Source organism: Pogoniulus pusillus, chromosome 8 (assembly GCF_015220805.1).
Source record: "Pogoniulus pusillus isolate bPogPus1 chromosome 8, bPogPus1.pri, whole genome shotgun sequence".
NCBI lineage: Eukaryota > Metazoa > Chordata > Aves > Piciformes > Lybiidae > Pogoniulus > Pogoniulus pusillus.
The window spans coordinates 5166965-5183522 of record NC_087271.1 but is presented as its reverse complement, the minus strand read 5'-3'; the positions used below and the strand labels follow the sequence as shown (position 1 = coordinate 5183522).

Below are 16558 nucleotides of genomic sequence, written 5' to 3'. Positions count from 1 at the left end.
ACTGGAGGAGGTGTAGATGAATATGAATCCTTGACTCATCTAGAACATGCTGCAGTTGCCACCATATTGTCCAGCTTTAAAAAAAAAAAAGTTATCTTCCACCTCAATATCACTCCCAAACCTCAAAATGAAGGTCAAACATAAAGAAAGAGGCAAAATGAAGAGAAAGGAAATAATTTATTAGAGATTTCACAAGCAAACTAACATACATTTAAGTCTTGGAACAGTTTAAAAGGTAGCTGAAATCTTTAGGATGAGAAAATTTATACTCTGCCTCAGATACTTTAGAAACGTTACTACGCACAGTTCAAGAGTCCCGACGATTACACTGCTTCTCCCCTCAGGCTGATAACACTTGAAAGAGATGGAACACAAAAGGGACCTGGAACATCACAAAGGCATGTTAAAAGTAAGAAATAGCATTATGCTTCCTTTTGACAACTAAACTGAAAGAAGCTTAATATTTAGAAGAGTGCTGAGTGTCTGAAAAAGAAATTCTGATTGAAATATAGACTGTATCGATTTTACATTACAGCAAGTGAAACAACAATGTAAGAGGAAGCTAAGGCACTGGGAAGAGCACTACCTCAGTGCAGAGAGCAATCAACAATAAAACAAACCAATGGCAGCAGCAATTGAGAGGTGCTTAATATACCACGGTGAGATATTGAGAATTTGACTATTGTTAAATTTTATGAGTAGAAAAAAAAAGAAAGGAATGTACAAGCTAAGTTACCTACAGATTGTTTCTTATACCAGGACAACAGTAATCATCAAGTAATCTAAAATAATGGTCAACTTATACTATAAGGAAATGCTCCACAATATATGTTAACCAACAAATAAAAGACAAACAAGACATCTTCAATGCGAGCTCAACGCAGCTCCCACACGTATCAGTGAAACACTTCTCACTCATACCAGCTAAGGAAGGAGCTTGAGGAAGAAGGTGGAGGCTACCTTTGGAGACTAGCAAGCTTCCTTATGTCTAGTTACACACACAAAACTCGTTATTTTTTTCTCCCCCCTGAAAAAGTGCCCTTTGGTTTTAAAATTACCATTAGTTCAAGCTCTACACCAGGTAAACTCCTCCCCATGCCTACTCGGTATGAAAAGATGTAGCGGAGCGCTGCAGGAAACATTGCACAACAAAAGGATACAACAAGAAAGGATACACTCTGCATGACAGTATTACTGCAGTATTTACACGCAGGAATGTTTCTAAAGAAGAACAGCAGAATGTGTTTTAATTTTACTTGATTTTCAGGATGGCAGATACATAACTTTATGTTACCTATCAAAAGCAAGCGTGCCTCTGCTAAAACACAGTTTTGACCCCGGTGAAGTTTAATGAGGGCTGATGAGTATGCCAACACTAAGCTGCATATTCAAATGTTAATACATTTTTTGGTAACTTCAACTACTAAGACAACACCAAAATTCTTCTGTCTCATTAATTCTTCTTCAAGTTGTTGCCATTTTACAGAGTGACTTTTTCCATCAGGTCCAAAATCCAGTGATGTTTCCATTCAATGCAGGCTTTCAAGTACCTTCTTCCTTATGAAGACCCTAAGGACCTCTCAATACCAGTTTCCTCTATATGACCTTTCTCCCAAGAAAACTTATTTTAGCCACAGAAAAAAAGTCACCCCATGTACTAACTGAATTTTTTGCCTGTCCACATTGCAACCAGCAAGAAGTTACTTCATATTTTCTTAAAGCACATTTTCTCTACAAAGGATAACACTTAAGTAGAGAAAATACTAAACAAAAATAAACATTTGCAATAACATTCCTGAATTGAACACAGCTTCTTTCAAAGTAATCACAAGTTTATATCAACTTAGTCACTTAAAGAACAATACTGAGATAAAACAGATCCAAGCTGGAGTCCCTCAAATATTTGCATGAACTTTTTAATATGCACAGTTATCCTTTCAATGAGATTCTGACACTGTTCTTCCTTACAGACTCCGATTTCTGTTATGGACTTCGGCATCATAAATCAATCAGAATACTTGAACAGGAACCAGGAAACAGTCATGCAGAAACAGGGTTCAGTTTCATGATGAGTTGAGAAGTGAAATAGTTTCAATTAAACCTCATGGAATGCTAGAAATCCATCTATAGCACTTTCAGTGATCTTTAGGTATGTAAAGTCAGAAGTTTTGCCCATGATAAACCAATGACATCAAGGCAACTCACATGAGACTTTCCAGTGCACAGTGTAAGTCTTGCATAAGTATGTGTTTGCTTACTCTATAAAAAGCTTCCAAGCTGACCATTACCATGATCAATAACCAAATAAGCACCTTGTTATTTCTTTACATAATTCAAGTATTATTTAGCATGTTCAGTGAAGTCACAGTTACATTCCATGTACAAAATTAAAAGAGATTCCTGAAGAATTCCTAAATGTCCAGTTTTAATTTATAATGTTTACCAACTGTTACAATGCTTTAAGTTTCTTTATGGCATTTTAAAAAATCTTAGTAATTTTCTTATTAGACACTGAATAAAATATGATTTCTGTTTTCCTAACGAGAGCAAGAAACAAGACTGAAGCATTCCCACAAACCCTTGTTCTTAAAATAGTACTTCAGCCAAGGCTCATTTGTCTCTTTTCAGTGACTAAATGCAGAGGAATGCCTGTAAAAAAATTCTTTGACAAAATGAAATTCAGATTTTGCAAACAAAAAAAATCAATAACTCAAAATAGGAACTGGCAAGACCAAAAAGCACCTCAAAAAATGAGGGAAACATGCCTTAAGGTAACATCATGAAAAAAAAAAAAGTCTTAGACTACTAACAGAAACCTACAATATTTCCAATAGGATTATTAGCCTCAAAATAACCACACTGTGGGGTCTCCAAGCAGTTTTTAGAAATCAAAATCAGCTGTTTACATCCTTTCAAACTTCAGGGCATTTTACAATGTAACAATAATAAAACTATCCAGATTAACCAAAAAAAAACCCCAACCACAGCCTAACCTATCACAAATTAAGTAAAATGCTTCAAAAGCATTCAACTTAAAATTTGAATTAGTTTTGTCTTAGGTGGATGCATAAGAGAGTGATGCTTAACTGTGACCTGCAGTTCAGTTAAATGCACTTTAAATTTGTGCTAGCTGATCAGAGGCACAGACTGAAAAATAAGTACTTCCCATTCCTGCACGAGTTATTTCACATGCTAATTTGGTATTTCAATACCCAAGGGTAGTTTCAGGCCATGAAACCCCTCAGAGTTAAGTAAGAGCTGGTTTTGGTTGAGTTACCCTCACATAAAGCAAATACTTAGAGTAAGACGTAACAAAGTCAAGCTACATGGTAGGAAATAAAGTTCAATAGTGATTATTTTCTGCTAAAAGTTCTTTCCCATCAATTTTTGACAAAATCAGGACATGTATTCCACACTACAGGAAGTCTTATCAGTGCAACAGTAAGTGGTGCTTTCAGACATGATATTCTTTCCTAAATTAGACAAGTTTAAAATGCAACATCACTAAGATTTCATTTTCCAAGGTTACCAAAGCCTTTGCAAAGTCCTTTACAAAGCTAGAAGGAATGACTTTATTGCTGGAAACAGTTATGCAGGATCACCTTACAGGGATGGGGATGGAAGGGAAGGAGCAGAGAGGCAAATATTTTTGAAGCCAAAACCCTAGAAAATGGCTAAAACCTAGGTGGTCCAATTCCACACAATTATTCTCCTTACCTGCCCAGATTAAGGACCAGAGAAACTGTTAACTTCCCCACAATACCAGAATTAGCAGAATGGCAAACTCTCAGTTTCTAAACTGAGGAAGAAGCAATATTTTGAGCTTACACCAACTATAGACCTTGAATTCTGATATATGTGAACACTGAAGAGAAGGAAACTGTATGGAAAATTTTCCCACCATCATCACTACTCCAAAAGAAGCCATCAAAAAGATAAAAAAAGCAAACAAACCATTCCTAACTATTTTCATTTCCAGGCACTGAATACATACCTTGCGCAGTGTTCTACTTTTTCCTTTTCCCTTCGTTGGCATCCTGTTTTGGTCTAGCTGAACGAGCAAATTGCTGAGATTCTGTTAAGGACTACAACAGTCAATGATAAGCAAAAGCCAACCAAGTTAAAAAATTATTATTTCAGCAAAAGATAGTTTTAAAAGCAGCCTTTATCTGTAAATCAATTCTACTACAGGATTGGAATGGGCTGCCCAGGAAGGTGGTGGAGTCACCATCCCTGGAGGTGTTCAAGAAAAGCCTGGATGAGGCACTTAGTGCCATGGTCTGGTATATTGGCTAGGGCTGGGTGCTAGGCTGGACTGGATGAGCTTGGAGGTCTCTTCCAACCTGGCTGATTCTATGATTAAGTGTCATAACAAGTGTTTATTAACAGTAACCAAAGGTTAGGACCTCACTGATGCACAGTACACTAAAAAATTAAGAGAGCCTGTTCAAGAGTTCACAATACCAAGCAGAGAAGAAGGACTAGCTGGGAATGGGTTAGGTGCAAACATCTTAACTACAGCAGGATAAATGCTTGTTATTCAGAATCCTCCATTCTAGCATGTCAATTCTCTAACTTTGATGCCTCAGAAGGTATTTGGGAGAATAAAAGCCACAAAGAACAAAGGTTGGCAGTGAGAACAAATACAAAGAAAAAGGAAATAAACTATGGAAGGTTTAAGTGAGAAATAATGAAGGACTTACAGACAAAAAACAACCAGGACAACGCAATCAAAGAAAGGTTATCAACGGTAACACATTACACAAGCCCAAAAAAGTAACTGACAGTTCCACCTGGAGGAGTCCAAGCAGAGACTACTGACCCTGACAGGGACAGTCTGTTTGTAGTTCTGTAAACATAGGATTAACCAAGTCAAAAAGCCTAAAGACAATGGTCATACAAGCTATATTATCATTTATGATGTGTCTGCAAAATCAAAGAACTAAGACCAGAGAAGACAACTTTATTGTCTCAAATAAAGCACAATTTCCTACTTCAGAAGAGTGCCTCTTTATTTTTCAGTTATCATAAATAACAGCAGTCTACGATGCTACGCTGCCTGGTTTTCTTAGCATGTTTCCTCTTTCCATAGATTTGTAATCCATAGAACACTGTGACAGCAAAACTAAGACTGAGGGAGAGTTTACAACTAGAATGTATTGCCATTAAAGAAAAGGATACAACCACCATGGGCTTTTCAAATAAGACATATCCATTTGCTTCTTTTAAAGCTTTAGCAGCTGCTTTTTCATTAGGAAGTCCAATGAAAGCTTGTCCCTTCATACGGCCTTCTTTCATCAAACGTATATCAAACCTAGAGGTGAAATTAACTTATGTTTAACCACACATTTAACCACACATTTACCACTAGAAAAATTATTATCATGCTTTGAGCTGAAGAAACAGCAGAAACAGGAGCAGAGCCTACAAATAGGAATTGTATCATCAGAGACCATTCTAGGCCTGAGTGACATTAGACTGCAGGATAGTGGATTGGTGTGCAACTGCAGCAAGTATGACAGATGCCAAATGATCAGATACAGTCATCTACACTGTTCTTTCTGTGTTGCTCAGCCAGTAAACAGTAAATTTGGTAGTCAAATCACAAGAGCAAAGCAGCAGAGTCTTCAGAAATGGGACATATGCAGAAACAAAGAAAAGGCACAGATGACTCATTTTTAAGTCACAATTTTCAACAGTATTAGAGAAGTTAATGCAAAAGAGTCATTTTAACCAGGTGCTAAATTAACTTACATATTTCGTTCCACTTCTGACTGGAAGTCAACATATCTTCCAAAAATGAACTTGAGATCCTGAAATTAAAGGGTAAGTATAAGAGGAAAGTAGATAGAAAGTCCTTTTGTAAGTATTTAAGTATTTAAATTTGTTTACCTACCTTTTCTTGAACTTGTTTAGCTAAATTCTTCACATATATCCTGCAGTTTGGATCACCTGGCTCATAGTTTTTGAAAACAGAGTATTTTTCCATTTCTTGAAGAAGACAGAAAAATGAATGGCTTAGCTCATTTACTTACTTTGTATTTTTTGCTCAGCATAAAATAACTGAATTTTATATATAATCAATTAATGAAGGAAACTCTTAAACCAATGTATTGCACGAAATCACAGTCAGATATTTCATCCTCACAGTTATACCTTCTCTAGAAAGCCTGTTTTTCTCTAGATCTCTTTTAGAAATAAATTCTGATGGTATTTCATCTTCCTCCTCTTCAGTTTCCATCTTATCATTTGAGCTAGGAGCTGGAAATATCCTTCCAAAGCCTGTATTATTGATTTCCTCTGCAGCTGCATAAAGGTCTGAAATGTCAACACATTATATAAGTGATAAGTGGGTTTTATGTTTATTCACAATAAGATCAACAGCAAGAAAGAAAAGATACTCCTTCACTAACATTTTTTATGTGCTATGCTTTAATTCATAAATTGGTTTGAACAAATCCTTTACCAAAAAATGCATCTTGACCCCTGGTTTGACAAAATGCCTCTGTATGGTCCCATAAATTTAACTGTACTACAAATAAAAGTCATGGCACATGCCTCTTAAGGGAACTGGCCTTGCTGTTCAAGCCTGTATACCTATCTATGGCTTATCTGATTTTCATTTCAAGAATCTGTGTATTACTGTAATGTACCAAGAAACACAGACTGACCATAGCCCTGTAAGGAGCCATCAAACCTCACTGCTATTATTATCCAGCATTTTTATTGCAGATCATCAGTGCATCACAGAAAAGGAGCTTGCTATCACTTAAATGCTGCTAAGAGCTGGAGAAGGAGAACCTGAAATTAGACTGATGCATTCAATTCCACTACGTAACCCTGAGAATGCACTTAGAACATCTTTGCTAGAACACCTTAACATTTAAAGCTCTGCACAGCCCCACAGACATAGGAGAGAAACAGACTTTTCAAATCTCTAGATCCTTTGCTGTACCAAACCAGAGTTCTGTGATTTAACATGGGGAAAAACAAACAAAACCATGAAATGCAGGCAAGCTGCTGCACCATTTATGAAAGCTCCAACATAAAAGAAACAAAGACAATAATTCCCTGCCCTAAATTTCAGCAGCTTCCTACACAGTGAAAGCACAAAACAATTAAACACATTTGGAGTAGGACCTCTTACCATTTTTCTCTTTTTCTGAGTTGTTCTGAAGAACAGCTGGGATGTCAGTAGTAATATGGAACTCAATTTTCCTATGACCTACATGCTGTGGCTGCTCAAAGACATCTGAAGGTGACAGTGTAGGGTGCAAATTACTGTTTAAAACAAGACAGTAAAGATTCAGACACTGATAAAGGCATAGTCAAGCACAAGATTTATTCCAGAAAGATTTTGTTCTTGCTCTTCCTTTCATAAATTTCACCCAATACAGTTCAAGTTGATTAAAAGACTGCAAGTACAGTAGGTATGGCTGGCAGTGAGAGGAAACCCAAAAAATTACATACCACCTTACTGCAGAGATAGGCACTTCTGAAAAACCTCATCAGCAACTTAAACATGAAAAACAAGTGGGCTTGCTGCAGCTCTCAGCATACAACACACACACTTTTACAAAAACCAGCAGTCCAGTTGCTAATAAAAATGCATTCACAACTGATCAGTATTACATAGAAACATCACACTGGTGTGTATTGTGCCATAATACTGCCCTTTCCAAAATCAAGCTTGTTTCTTTACTCTTCAAGTACTATCATGTTTTTAAGTATTTAGCTTAAAAGTATTCCAGACAATAAATTTTGATTGCTTCTGATAGGGCTGTGATATGAAATAATTTTTTCATGCAAAGGGATTTTTATTAGTTTGATAGCAGAAGATACACAGAGTCTGAACACAAGCTGTTGAGCAGACTTTGTATTACATGAAAATGTGAACCTTTAGAGCAATAAAACTAAGGATAAGGATTAACAAAAGACCAACTCTACTACCAAGTTAACATATCTGTGAAGAAGGCTTCTTCTGAAACAGCAACACTAAGGCAAGCATGATACAGGAGAAAAAAAAATAGTGAAAGGAATAGTCTGAAAAATTGCAAAAATCACAAAAATAATACAAACCTGTGGGGAGTACACACAGGAATATTCAGCAAGTCTTTAATTCTTTGCCTTTTTCTAACACCACGCTTCTTTGTGTTTATTGGTCTTTTAGGCTGAAGAGTTGCTAATTCCATCAGCTTGGTCATTCTATTTTAAACAAAATTGTTAAAAGACCCAAAGTGGTTTACAGCTTATTTGAAAACACTCACTTTGAAACCCCTCTACCCTTCCTTAAAGCACAACTTTTCAGTATACAATTACCAACCTAGTTACCCTGACACCAAAACTACTTTAATAAGCTATAACACACAGCAAACTGATATATGCAGAGCACTTAAGTCATTGATCAAGAGTAATGAGTTCAATATGCCTCTTCCCTCCCTTGCTTACATGCACCTAATTACACCACTGAAGCTGTAAAAATGCCAAGAAGCCCCCAGCAGAACCTTTCTTTTTTCTGATAATACTATTTCCACTCAACAGGAATGCCTTTTTCCAAATGTATGTCTTTTTCTGCACACAGCATAGGGACTTCCTGATTTACTTTTCAAGTGGAATAGCAAATAAAGAAAACTGCTTCTCCATTTGGTATTAGAGATAAAACCATTCAGCTATAATGTAATTCATTCCCCAAACTGTGAAATATCTTTAGCACACCCCATTTCCCATTATTATTACTATTAACAATACACACAGAGAACATTTTGAAAGCAAGAGTGCACATTATGATTCAGGTTATGTAATGCAATCAGTAAAGCACGTTAAGTACTCCATCAAGTTGCCCAGGGACATAGGGGATGCCCCCTCCCTTCAAGGCCAGTTTGAGTGAGGCTTACAGCCTTGGTCTGGTGGAGGACGTCCCTGCCCATGGCAGGGAGGTTGGAACTACATGGTATTTAAGGTCCCCTCCAATCTAAATCATTCCATGAATCTATTACTAAGATGTAGAAAAATGAATAATCCAGCAAACCAATTAATTGTTGCTTCTTTATGGCTGCACTCAGTTTTCTTTTGTTGGGTTTTTTTGACATGGGAACAAATGATGACTTGCATACCATTTGGCCATTTTCCTTCTTACTATGACTGCAAACAGCACTGGCTTCTGCTTTTCAGCTATTCTGGAGCTTCCTTAAGCATATGGAAAGCTTATCTATATGCTGCAAACATTAACTTCATTTGCAAAAATATGAAGCAGGAAAGTAAAAAATACCACTTTAAGAGAGCCCAAAGGCCGGCAAATGACAAATGCATACCTCTCCTTTTCCTCCTCATTATCACTTTCATATTCTGATTCATCTTCACTAGATAGTGGCTCTTCTTCTTCAGGTAAAGGAGGCTCTTCAGGAGGCAAAGGTGGGATTGGGGGCGGTGGCACAGGCACTGGTAAATACTCATCATACTAATAATGGGGCAAAGTTAAAAACAAACAGAAAAAAAACACTAAACTGACAGTCAAATTATCACAGCAACACAGAAGTAAGATTACTCCCCGAGAGCAATTGCTCCCACTAACCCTAAGTTTTCTCTTATGCTGTATAATCTCATTAATGATCTCCATCTAATCAGAACTCCAAAGAAACAGAAGGATCAAGGAATGTAACACATCTGTGTAAGACAACAAGCTAATGGGATTCTTTACCACCTGTAACATGATGCATGACCTCTTTTTTAATACTCAGTCTGAAATCTACCATTGCTACTGTCATACATGAGCATACCTTTGGTCTAAGTACAGTGAAAAGATTAACACACAGATTTTGCTGCTGCATTTCACTGGGTATTTGCAAACCTGGAGAAATTTCTCCCACGTTCAGCAGTCTGAAATTAGATTTCCTACCACGTTGCTACCACTTAAAATTTTTGATCCATTTTACAATACTTAAAAAAAGTATGTTTAAAAACATTACCATAGGAGGGCGAGCAGTAATTGGTCCAAAAGGTGGAGGAAGATTCATTTTATTCATAAGGTGAAGTACCTGGTATGATTCAAGACAAACAAGACTTCCTTTAAATACATTAAAACAGTTTCTTGCTAGGTATCATAGTCTGACGGGTGTAAAGCAGCAGTGTTTTAATGAAGACACAACTATATTTGTTATTAAACAAAGCAAAAGCCTGCACCTGACATCCAACACCTATGGTAACCACAACCAACACCTTAAAAAGACTAATCAGATAAAGCTAAGCCTTTCCTCAGAACTAAATTCCACGTACTCAAGTCACATCTAATCAGAAAGATCATATCTAATTAAGTCTTCAGTGTCAACAAAGTTAGTTGCTTCTGATCAATGAGATCTTACTTTCTCAACATTAAGGAGTTAACACTGGTTAGCACTTTCACTGGGGAACTAACAATAGTTACTATGACAGAAGATACTTCTGTGAATAATTAAGAGATATTTCAATACTTTTGGGGTTTTGCTGTTCTATTTTACTTACCTGGACATAAAATTTAGGCACACTTGCCAAGGCATTTGCAATATTTGCTAGAATTGTACTTGAAGGTGGTGGATACAAATATTTGAGGCAGGAATTGATCGGAAAGGTGAGGCTGAGGAAAAATAAAAAAGATTGTGTTTAATCTCAGCACCATTGCCACATCAAGACTGATAACAATGAATGATTACTAGCTGTTTAACTATTCATTACAGCTGAACCAAAACACTATATCCCCTAGAACAGTTTGGGCCACTTATGTCTTTAATGTGATGGTGCAGTTCCCTAATGCAAGGCAGACCTACTGAGCTTGAGGACAAGCACCAACACAGGCAGAAAGCCAAAAGCACTTACAATCAACGTGTCTAAATGCACAAGTACAGCATGGCACACTGACAAATATTATCAACTTCACATGCAAAGTGATGTGTTTACTGGCCCCAAAACAAATTCATTTTTCACAAACAGGCAAAACAAAACCAACAAGGAACCTCTGATAAACTAAAGCTCAGGCATTGGAATGGGCTGCCCAGGGAGGTGGTTGAGTCACCAACCCTGGATGTGTTTAAAAGTCGTTTGGATGTGGTGCTTGAGGATATGGTTTAAGGGTGAACTTTCTGGAGTAGGGGTAATGGTTGGACTTGATGATCCTTTTCCAATTGGAATATTTCTGTGATTCTGCAAAGTCAACAGCACTCTGCTGTTCACAGTGGGACAATCTAGCCAGTCCTCCAACTCTATCACAGAAACAAGACATAGGGCTAGAAGGCTATTAAGCAATCTGTAATTTCATGGCTCAACACACCAACCACTACTTGACTGTGAGGATTCTAAACTTGAAGAACTGTAATTCCATCTGGATGACAATTTCCATGGCTACCTATGTAGAACAGCAGCTTACTATGAAACAAAACAGCATACTGCATTCTGTCTTGTTCAACAGTGCTTAACAGTTACTTTCAAACTCAACTGTAACAAATGGAAAGAATTAAGACCACAACAACCCCACTTACCCATGGTTTGGTGCAATTCCACTCTCTATTTTAACACAAGTTGGTTCTTTCTTCTCTTCTTCTTTCACTGGTTCTTCTGAACTGAAAATTAATTTAGCATTAATTAAAACAGGACAGAATTTAAATGCCATACATGAGACATGTTTAACCTAATCTATAAAAAAAGACATAATTAGTACAGTAATTGTTACATCTTTTATCAATAGCATTCTTATAGCCATTATTAATACTATGAATTAATCAATGGGGACTACAGTAATCATGCAGATTTAAGTATACATCTCCCCACATTCAAACACTCCTGACTTAGATACTTACAGGAAAAGAACTAAAATTATCTCATGTTACTCTCTGTTCAGAGACTGTACAAAATCAAAGGAATTAAGTTATTGATTTGTTCATGTTTAGAAAGTAGGATAAATAACTTCAAACCTCAGGAGCTGATGTTAATTAAGCACCATCACCTATCTTCTATAACTTCAATATTACAAAAGTAAACATGGGAGTCTATGCAACTTATTTTTACAGTTAAGTACTTGGCAAACAATTGAAACCCAAATTCTCACCGTTGCTAGTAATGCTAACATTACAATTCATAGACATTTTAAACTGTTTTAAGATATGACTTGAACTACTTCAAGAGATACTCAGGACAGTTTGCTCTCCTCACACTTCAAGTAAGATTCATGCTTAGGTCAGCTTAGATGCCCGTGGCTGTAATAGTAGAGTCTTTTGTGCTAGCAGGTGTCAGTTCTGCCTGACTCTTGGTAAGATTAGAAAGAAACATCAGTAAAGGACTGCATGCATTGTTTAACAGCAAAAGAAAATCATAATCCTGATATGAAAAAGAAGCCTTTTTTAAACACAGGTCAGCTTATGCAGACTGGAGTCTTGTTGTGTAAATGAGAACAGGAGCATCTGCTCATTAAAGACAGTAATAACTACAGGGATGAGGATGAGAATTATTTCATTATTATATTGAATGGAATAATATTAATGGGAGGAAGGCAGTAATTTATTTATAGATCTGAACCTGCCTGCTAACACTTCTAAATGGTTACATTTTACCCTTGGACTTAACAGCACTACATAAACTTAATGAATATGGAATTTCCATTCCAAGATCACAAACACAAAAACTAAATTATTATGCACATACCTGTTACACTTCTCTGAGACAGAAGGTTGGCTAAGTACCTGCGCACTATCTTGCTCCTTTGCAAATTCAACAACTAAGGTGTGGCCTAAAAGTTTCAGCTGATGCAGTCTTGACAAAGCCTTCAAATAATTATAATGAAGAAAAGAAAGAGAGGAAACATAACAATCATTTCAAAGTATAACTGTTTCTTCTTTGGTTGGTGAACTAGCCATATGATGCAGTTCCAACTGCTTTAAGCTATGCCTGTGCCACTACAGGCACAGTTACTTCTGTACCGTTCCTGCCCTCACAGGCCTACCTTTAGCAGTCCCTATCCTGTTAGCAGCAAGGAAAACAAGACTGTGACACTGCAGCCTTAAAAGATGATGCTTATGGCACAGCTTAGTGAAACTCCATGATTTCAAGTAACCACTCATTCACTCATGAACTCCAAACGTGCTTAAGTCCACTAATAACAGCTGGGAATTTAAAAATCAAAATTCTTAACCGTCACACTAAGAACCTTCAGCATTCCACAAATTCAGATCCTGACAAGATGTTAACAACTGTCACAAAGCAATCTGGATTGACAACTGTTCACCTCACATAGTCTTCCTAATTTTTTTGATCAGTTCTTTAGAGCATGGACTAAAAAAAAATAAAAGCAGCATAAAAAAAGGCAAACATGAGGGAAACTCCTGACACGCTTTAACTAGATTCACATTTTAAAGGCGTTATTAGCATCACCTTTTTAGCATCCATGTCCCCCATTAACATGGTAGTTTTCTTTTTCTTATCAAAGTTGGGCATTCATGCAAGCCTTGAATGGTGTACATTGCTATATCTAAACTTAATGGCAGCTACATAGAATCACAGAACTTTAGAGGTTGGAAAGGACCTCCAGAGACCATCGAGTCCGACCTCCCTGCCAAGGTTAGGATCCCCTAGGGTAGTTTGCACAGGAACACATCCAGGCAGGTTTTGAATGTCTCCAGAGAAGGAGACTCCACCTCTCTGGGCGGCCTGTTCCAGGGCTCCAGCACCCCCACTGCAAAGAAGTCTCTCCCCATGTTGAGGTGAAACCTCCTGTTTTCCAGTTAATTATGCAGAAGACAATTATATTCGGTTGATAGCTTATATATACATGGACACATATCCTAGAGCATGCTCTAAGCGACAGGTTGGCTCAGATGACATCTACAAGCTCACTTCAACCCTTTCTTACGACTACAAAACTGTTCTTTTAATCAAATCCTTTAAGCACCTCCTGAAAAAGAACACTTAACATTACCTTGGTCTGCATTTTTTTTACCCATTTTCGTGCACAACTGTCAGTTCACAGAAGTGCTTTGCTAAAATACCCAATAACAAACTCAATACAAACCTTCACAGCTGCATTTTCACTGAGGAAGGTAGCAAAAGCAGTATGTTTCTAGAAAACAAACAAGAGAAATTGTCAAGCTGAATGCCACTGAAGTTAAGAAACGTCATGTAAAACATACCCACAAGTAATTCATCAGTGCAAGTTTGCATATGTGAGAGCTTCCTACTAGTAGTCCTCTAACTCCTATGGGAGTGAAAGGTGAAGGAGTAGATAACATTTTTTGTTAAGAGCTTAGTACAAGCAGCTACCACAGTGAAAATTTAAGATAGGAACTGTGCTAGTTTGAAGCTAGCTAGAATGTTTTGGTGAGAAGAACTAGATCACAGGCTGTGAAAGGAAAACAAGGCTGATGTCTGCTCCCCTCAGAGTCTTGGTGAAGAAGAAAGGAAAACATCAGATAACACTCTCACCATTTTGTCTCACACTCTGCCTTGGGCTGCTGGCTGAGCAACATCTTACTCCCTAACCTCACTTTCTATTTGGACTAACCTTTGCTTCTTAACCTCTTGGCCAAACCTCTATTCTTAATTAGGGCTGGGGTAAGGTTGAGAGGGGCAGGGGGAAAGTGCAGGGGTGGTTGAAAGCCCCTCCTGGGGACTCAGGTTTCTGGGAGGGCTGTTGTGTTTCTGTATTACCTTTTACCTTGTGTATTTCTGTCTATAACTGTATATACTGTAAATATCTGCTTGTGTATTGTGCTAGCTGTAAATATAAGCTTCATTTATATTCCCAGAGCTGGCTGAGTCTAGTCTGGGTATTTCTAAAGTTAGTGGGGGGCTGGGAACACCCAAACCATCACAGGAACTCAGTAGTTTGAGAAATACGGGGACATAACGCTGACACCAGACGCGGCACGGACCACCTGCAGTTCTCCAGGAGCCCAAGTTATGGTCCGAACTGCATTTCTCAGTGAACTCCTATGGGTTTGCATTTTGCAGGAAGAAAATAATAAAGATCTCAAGGTGCAGACCTGCGAAACTGCGTCCCTACATCTAGCAACAGACCTTTCTGCCTCGCCTTTCCACAGCCTTTTATTTCAAGCGAGGCCAAAGCTGCGGCCGAGGACACCGGACTGGCAGCGGGCGGGGAGACCAAACCCTCGCCCGGCGCCCTCCCAGCCGCGCCGCCTCGGCCCGGAGGTGCACTCCTGGCGCTCGCAACGTCCGCGCCTCTCCCCCCCGGGAGGGCAGAAGAGCCCCGACCCGCAGACCACGCTCCCTCCTCGCCCTGCGGCCCTCGCCGCAGCTCTGCGGCGTAGCAGAAGGCTCAAGGCGGCAGCAGGTCTCTACTCTCGCCCCCGGCCCTCACCAGACGCCCGTGGTCCGACAGGACGCGCACAGACACCGCCCCGAAGTGTTTCAGCAGATCCTCCTTCTCCGCCGCCGTCAGCTCGGCGGGCAGGTGCCGCACCAGCAGCGTCCGGCCTCGCCGCCGCGCCACGCCGGGGTGAGGCGGCAGGCCGGGGTGAGGCGGCAGCCCGGGGTGAAGCGGCCCGGGCCCCGGCCCGGCGCCAGCCGCCCGCGGCTCCTCACAGCCCGGCGCCGCCATGGCAGCTGCGGCGGCTGCGCACCGGGCAGCGCGAGCGCGGGTCGCGCGAGAGCAGAGGCGCCGCGAGGAGCCCCAAGTCTCGCGAGCCCGGGGCGGGCGGGGCGGGGCGGGGCGGGGCCCGGCGGCGCTGCGCTGAGCTGCACCCCCCGCTGCCCTGTGCTGCGCTGCGCTGCCCTCCGCTGCGCTGCCCGCCCGCTGCCCGGCCTCTCGGTCTAGCCGACACAGCCGGCAGCTTTGTGAAACTTGCAGGCAGCCCGAACTGTGCTGCTTCCTTTTGCTGCACCGAAACGGGGCTGTTAGGCCGTCTGTTGTTGGACCCATAGCAAACCATCCTAACTGACAGCCCTTTTAAGAGAGAAGTGCAGCCACCCTGAGCCCCTCTGATCTTCCAGGACCTGGATAGAACGCAAGGGGATTCATCATAGAATCAAACAGGTTGGAAGAGACCTCCAACATCATCCAGACCAACCTAGCACCCAGCCCTGTTGTGATGGTTTGGGTGTTCCCTGCCCCACCCCACTTTGGAAATCACCCAAACTAGACTCAGCCAGCTCTGGGAATACGAATGAAGCTGATATTTACAGCTGGCACAATATACAAGCAGATATTTACAGTACATACAGGTATAGACAGAAATATACAAGGTAAAAGGTAACACAGAAACACAACAGCCCTCCCAGAAACCTGAGTCCCCAGGAGGGGCTCTCAACCACCCCTGCACCTCCCTAACCCCTCTCAACCTTACCCCAGTGCCAAGGAAGAACAGAGGTTCGGCCAAGAGGTTAGGAAGCAAAGTGGATTAGCCCAAAATGGAGAGTGAGGTTAGAGAGTTAGCAGCCCAAGCGAGAGTGATGCCAAGAGAGTGTTATCTAATGTTTTTGTTCCTTGCTCTTATACATCTCAGCAAGCCTGTGAGCAAAGTAGACATCACCCTTGTTTTCTTTCCACAGCCTGGAATCTAGTTCTTCTCACCAAAACATT

At 39.9% G+C, this 16558-nt stretch overlaps 1 protein-coding gene across 2 annotated transcripts; it reads right to left on the bottom strand.

Annotated features, from left to right (window-relative positions):
• Positions 1–158: 158 nt before the first annotated feature.
• Positions 159–15585, bottom strand: RNPC3 (RNA binding region (RNP1, RRM) containing 3). 2 transcript variants are annotated; one of them, XR_010303026.1, is made up of 16 exons: positions 15338–15585; positions 14030–14077; positions 12667–12785; positions 11508–11588; positions 10498–10609; positions 9966–10034; positions 9312–9457; positions 8080–8205; positions 7148–7281; positions 6157–6318; positions 5897–5991; positions 5755–5813; positions 5182–5314; positions 3995–4067; positions 1059–1221; positions 159–382 (listed from the first exon to the last, which is right to left on the bottom strand). XR_010303026.1 is itself a non-coding variant. In XM_064147072.1 (15 exons), the coding sequence occupies exons 1-14, from the start codon at positions 15575–15577 to the stop codon at positions 4008–4010; spliced, it is 1584 nt and encodes a 527-aa protein (XP_064003142.1). In that variant the 5' UTR covers positions 15578–15585; the 3' UTR covers positions 159–382; positions 3995–4007. The 2 variants fall into 2 exon arrangements, 1 of the variants encoding a protein (XP_064003142.1); XM_064147072.1 differs by lacking the exon at positions 1059–1221.
• Positions 15586–16558: the final 973 nt, after the last annotated feature.